At 51.6% G+C, this 6251-nt stretch overlaps 1 protein-coding gene across 1 annotated transcript; it reads left to right on the forward strand.

Moving 5' to 3' along the window:
• Positions 1-6251, forward strand: LOC140403234 (ATPase SWSAP1-like). The gene is made up of 2 exons (XM_072490995.1): positions 1-495; positions 2841-6251. Exons 1-2 carry the CDS (start codon positions 1-3, stop codon positions 3153-3155), a joined length of 810 nt encoding a protein of 269 aa, XP_072347096.1. The 3' UTR covers positions 3156-6251.

Genomic DNA, 6251 nt, shown 5'->3' on the forward strand with positions numbered 1-6251 from the left:
ATGGTGGAGGTTTTGCTGCACGTCCTCAATTCTTTCGCCCAAGTGGAAGGCAGGGCGGCTGGGATTCGGGACTCGGGGGCTTGTCTACTGCTGGGGGAGGAATCCTGCGGCAAAAGCGCCCTCCTCTTCCTGGCCGCGGCCGCGGTTGCCGCCCGGGGAGGAAGGGACCGGGTGCTCTTCCTGGCCCCCCGCCCGCTGCAAGCCCTGCCCCCGCCGCTGCTCCGCCTGGAGCCCGGCGGCCTGCGGAGGATCCAATTCGCCTACCCCGGCTCGGCGGAGGGGTTGCTGGAGGTGCTGGCGTCGCTGCACCAGAGCCCCGGCTGCCTGCCCTCTCTGCTGTTACTGGACGGGCTGGACGGCTACCTGCGGGGCCCCGGCCACGGGGACAGGGCACATCAGGCGGCCCTCATCTCCGCCCTGCTCCGGGACAGCGCGGCCTGGATCAGCGAGACACTGCCACAGCGGGCTCAGTGTCAGGTCATTGTCACACTGAAGGTGCACAACTCCCTCCTACCCGTCAATATCCACCTCCAATGCTGCATTCTCCCTCAATATCCACCTCCAATGCTGCATCTCCCTCAATATCCATCTCCAACGCTGCATCTCCCTCAATAACCACCCCCAATGCTGCATCCCCCTCAATATCCACCCCCAATGCTGCATCTCCCTCAATATCCGCCTCCAATGCTGCATCTCCCACAATATCTACCTCCAATGTAGCATCCCCCTCAATATCTACCTCCAATGTTGCATCTCCCTCAATATCCATCTCCAACGCTGCATCTCCCTCAATAACCACCCCCAATGCTGCATCCCCCTCAATATCCACCCCCAATGCTGCATCTCCCTCAATATCCGCCTCCAATGCTGCATCTCCCACAATATCTACCTCCAATGTAGCATCCCCCTCAATATCTACCTCCAATGTTGCATCTCCCTCAATATCCACCTCCAATGCTGCATCTCCCTCAATATCCACCCCCAATGCTGCATCCCCCTCAATATCCACCCCCAATGCTGCATCCCCCTCAATATCCGCCTCCAATGCTGCATCTCCCACAATATCTACCCCCAATGTAGCATCCCCCTCAATATCTACCTCCAATGCTGCATCTCCCTCAATATCCACCTCCAATGCTGCATCTCCCTCAATATCCACCTCCAATGCTGCATCTTCCTCAATATCCACCTCCAATGCTGCAACTCCCTCAATATCCACCTCCAATGCTGCATCTCCCTCAATATCCACCACCAGTGCTGCATCTCACTAAATATCCACCTCCAATGCTGCATCTCCCACAATATCCACCTCCAATGCAGCATCTCCTTCAATATCCACCTCCAATGCTGCATCTCCCTCAATATCCACTTCCAATGCAGCATCTCCCTCAATATCCACCTCCAATGCAGCATCTCCCTCAATATCCACCTTTAATGCTGCATCTCCCTCCATATCCATCTCCAATGCTGCATCTCCCTCAATATCCACCTCAAATGCTGCATCTCACTAAATATTCACCTCCAATGCTGCATCTCCCTCAATATCCACCCCCAATGTAGCATCCCCCTCAATATCTACCTCCAATGCTGCATCTCCCTCAATATCCACCTCCAATGCAGCATCTCCCTCAATATCCACCTCCAATGCTGCATCTCCCTCAATATCCACCTCCAATGCTGCATCTTCCTCAATATCCACCTCCAATGCTGCAACTCCCTCAATATCCACCTCCAATGCTGCATCTCCCTCAATATCCACCACCAGTGCTGCATCTCACTAAATATCCACCTCCAATGCTGCATCTCCCACAATATCCACCTCCAATGCAGCATCTCCTTCAATATCCACCTCCAATGCTGCATCTCCCTCAATATCCACTTCCAATGCAGCATCTCCCTCAATATCCACCTCCAATGCAGCATCTCCCTCAATATCCACCTTTAATGCTGCATCTCCCTCCATATCCATCTCCAATGCTGCATCTCCCTCAATATCCACCTCCAATGCTGCATTCTCCCTCAATATCCATCTCGAATGCTGCATCTCCCACAATATCCACCTCCAATGCTGCATCCCCCTCAATATCCACCTCCAATGCTGCATCCCCCTCAATATCCACCTCCAATGCTGCATCCCCCTCAATATCCACCTCCAATGCTGCATCCCCCTCAATATCCACCTCCAATGTTGCATCTCCCTCAATATCCACCTCCAATGCTGCATCTCCCTCAATATCCACCTCCAATGCTGCATCTCCCTCAATATCCACCTCCAATGCTGCATCTCCCTTAATATCCACCTCCAATGCAGCATCCCCCTCAATATCCACCTCCAATGCTGCATCCCCCTCAATATCCACCTCCAATGCTGCATCTCCCTTAATATCCACCTCCAATGCAACATCTCCCTCAATATCCACCTCCAATGCTGCACCCCCTCAATATCCACCTCCAATGCTGCATCCCCCTCAATATCCACCTCCAATGCTGCACCCCCTCAATATCCACCTCCAACGCTGCATCTCCCTCAATATCCACCTCCAATGCTGCATTCTCCCTCAATATCCATCTCGAATGCTGCATGGACCTACATGGCCTCCGGATCTGGCAACACCGGCTCAGGGGACGGGGAAGGTGCGCTAATTAACAATGCCCCTGGACCAGAGTCCATCTAATTCCACACAAAGCAGAGATTGACACTAGTCCTTTCCAAGTCTGTTTGACTCAACATTTAAACATTCACAACTGAAGAAACCCTGGCTTTCTGATCTTTTAAAAAATAAATTCAGCACAAACAGAGGCCCTGGCTAATGAGAGTCTTTCATTTTTTTTCACTTTAGACACTAACTCAGGAGGAAACTGCTTTGGATCTCGGTCTACCTATGATCGAGCGCTATTTCCCAGTCAAGTGTGTGGTGAAGGAGGAGCTGTGCCAACTGAAAGGCGTTCAGCGTTATCTCGTTTCGTTTGGCGGACTGGCAAAGAGGGAGGCCAAAGGGCCTCCTACATCGCCAAGCGCGGTGGACTGCACTTGGGAGCTGCTTTGTGAGGCGGATAATGTGACAAGCATCCAACCTGTAAAAAGAGAGAGGAAGGAAAGGGAAGAGTCACAGGACATTTGGGGATCCGGGGAAGGGACTTCGACGAATCCTTAACCTGCCATCATGAGTACCGAAGAACAATTCGAACCCATCCTTCTTTTGGTGTCCAACTACATTTCCAATGTAACCAATGTCTTTATATCCACTGCCCCGTCACTCTCTGGGTGCAATGTCAAGGCAAGGCCCTGTCTGCCCCCTCGGATGGACTAGAAAGGTATTGACCGGCGGGAGGGGGTTCAGAAGCCTGAGGGAAGATCCATGCTCTTCCTCAAAGAGTGCCTTGCTCTCTCTTACGCCCACCTGAGAGGGCAGGTTTACTGTCACATCCAAAAGACGGCACCTGACAATGTCTGAATGATGTGCAGCACGGTCGTGTTGTGGATAGCACAATTGCTTCACAGCTCCAGGGTCCCAGGTTCGAATCCGGCTTGGGTCACTGTCTGTGCGGAGTCTGCACGTCCTCCCTGTGTGTGCGTGGGTTTCCTCCGGGTGCTCCGGTTTCCTCCCACAGTCCAAAGATGTGCAGGTTAGGTGGATTGGCCGTGATAAATTGCCCTTAGTGTCCAAAATTGCCCTTAGTGTTGGGTGGGGTTACTGGGTTATGGGGATAGGGTGGAGCTGTTGACCTTGGGTAGGGTGCTCTTTCCAAGAGCCGGTGCAGACTCGATGGGCCGAATGGCCTCCTTCGGCACTGTAAATTCTATGATAATCTATGATGTGCTCGAGTGTCTGGCCTGGTGCTCAAATCCACAACTTCCTGAGGTGGGAGTACCATGGCTGGCACGCCCTCGCTCTTCTAAGCACGAGTGTCCTCCCTCTTGGAAAATCTGTGGCTACTTCAAACATGTTGGCTGAAATTTTTCGGGCCGTTCCTGCTGGCGGGATTTTCCAGCCCCGCCAATGGCGTGCCCGCACCGCCGTTGCAAGCAAGGGAAAATCCGTCGAGTCCAACCAATGGTGGGCCTCTTCTGCCACTGCAAAATACGCCATGGGGGGGCGGTGTAGAGTGGCAAATCCCACCAAATCATTGACAACGTGGAGATATCATTTGGGATCTCAAATACATTGATCAGCTCGCCCTCCCTCGTGGCGGAGGCTTCCCAAAGGCGAGGTTTAAAAACTTGGCTTGGGTTGATTTTGAGGGGAAAATGAAAGAAGCATTTTTCTTTTGAGGTTCAGCCCTTTGGGGAGAGGGTCCCTAACTTCAGGAAAAAGAGTACGAATTGGTATTCGGAAGCTAAGCCCGGACTAACATCTCGCAGCTAACCAGGCAGGGTTAGGCCTGAGGAGCTTGGAATGCAAAACGATTGTTGGGAGAAATGTGTTAGACTTTCAGATAGACCTTCCACACAGCCTGATCGAAGCAGTCACAGACAGATAGCAGTTGGATATTACAGTTGGAGAGTGAGGTTACAAGAGGGAAGATGTTCAATGAGCTTTTCCCTGACGCTTTTTTGTTGTACACTTCGAATCGAGAAGAGACGGCGCGCTGAATATGAAATGTTGCTTTTCCTGGCTCCCACTGGGTGGGGGGGGCCTGGTTTCTTCATTGACCGAGGGCCTCATCGGGGAGAGAGAGCCCAGAGCTGGATTGAGACCTTAGCTTGAGGCAAAGTTTAGAGTAGAGTCTACATTTTTGAAATGCTTTCATCTCTGAAAGTTGCAACTTCGACATTCCCAATCCCATTCACTTTCGAGCACAACGGAAAATCAAAATGACTTCCAGCTAAAGGAATGAGTGTCATCAGCACCAGACCAATAAGTAATTAATTGGCTCTGAAGCCCGCAAAAGGTGCTGTAGGATTACAAATTGTTTGTGTCCTATAACGTTAGCCGATTTTTAAACTTAATCCTTAAGCCTCTTGGCCCAGTGACTCTTCTCCACCATTTCCCAAAGAAGGCTTCAGAGAGTACTTCACCCTCGACCCTTTGCAGTCAGCCAGAAGGATGAGCTAGTCATTTACCCGTTTCTTCTATGGGGAGTTGTCTGACCAAGGTGAGGACCCGTTGGTCCCAATTAACTCCTCTCACCTGGATAGAACCAGGAGTGGGGTGGGAAGGAGGTGAGGTGGGGGCAGGAACAACAGCTAAAATGAGAGCAGTCTCTGATCCAGCTACGTTCCAGCTGTGTCCCGATTGCGAGGGTCTCCCTGAGAAAGGCTGACTTTAAGATGCAGGTCCCAGTGATATTAGATGGAGGCCTGAGTGGAGAAGGGGAGCAGCTCTGCTTTCTCTGTCAGGCCAGATCTGTCAGGTCATGGGTGATGGGCTGGATGAGGCCCAGACAGGTAGGCTTAGGTTTACACCCGGGAGGTGCTTATCCAGACCTGACGGGGAAGCGTTCCTGGGACCAGGCTCCCACCCACCACTGATTACCTCATGTAGCCATCAACCCCCGCCCCCCCCCCCCTTTGTTTGTTCCCATGCATCCCTGGATGAGGCCTATCCTGAATTCTCACTCCCGCCCACCGGCCTTGCTCTGCATCCGGTCGAATTCCATGCAGCAGCACTTTGGGAGAAGCTACGGCATAACGAGGCTCAATCAGGTCCCCCGATCCCTCCCAGTACTGGAGCTGTTGTATGTGCTGTATTCTGCCAACCACCTCCATTTAAAATCAGCAATTGTGTCAGTGATTGATCGAGGCAAACCTGGGCCTTGTTATTCTGTAACCAGTAAGCCAGCAGGCGTTCCCCTAGCTTGAGCATTCATTTATGTGAATGGCTACCCCGATCGTGTGGAAGTTTATTTAAGTTTAACACCCGATGGCTCTGTGAGTTCACCCTTAGTAGCTTTAGGAAAGTCGCAGGTAATCTAGGCCTTGTAGGGACCAAGGGTGGGGTGGAGGAGTGAGTTGGGACAGCACAATTTTCCTGGGTTTTGGAAGGGGAAAATTGTTTGCTGAACGTTAATCCAAGGCTGGAAGTGCTTGGGCTCGTCAATCGGGTGAGGATCCAGGCTCCGAGAAGCAGGGTGGCAATTTGGCTGCAGTTGGGAGAGTGAAACAACCAGTCACTTCTAAAGGGGGAAATAAATGTTACAGTTTTCTCTTGATGTTTGAATGGAAACAAAATGAGATATGCTTCACAAAGTTCTGAAAAGACTTGTTTGTTTTTGATGTTACTGTTTAAACGGAGTCTGGTTTAGAAAAA

The sequence above is a fragment of the Scyliorhinus torazame genome, chromosome 27 (genome assembly GCF_047496885.1).
Source record: "Scyliorhinus torazame isolate Kashiwa2021f chromosome 27, sScyTor2.1, whole genome shotgun sequence".
NCBI lineage: Eukaryota > Metazoa > Chordata > Chondrichthyes > Carcharhiniformes > Scyliorhinidae > Scyliorhinus > Scyliorhinus torazame.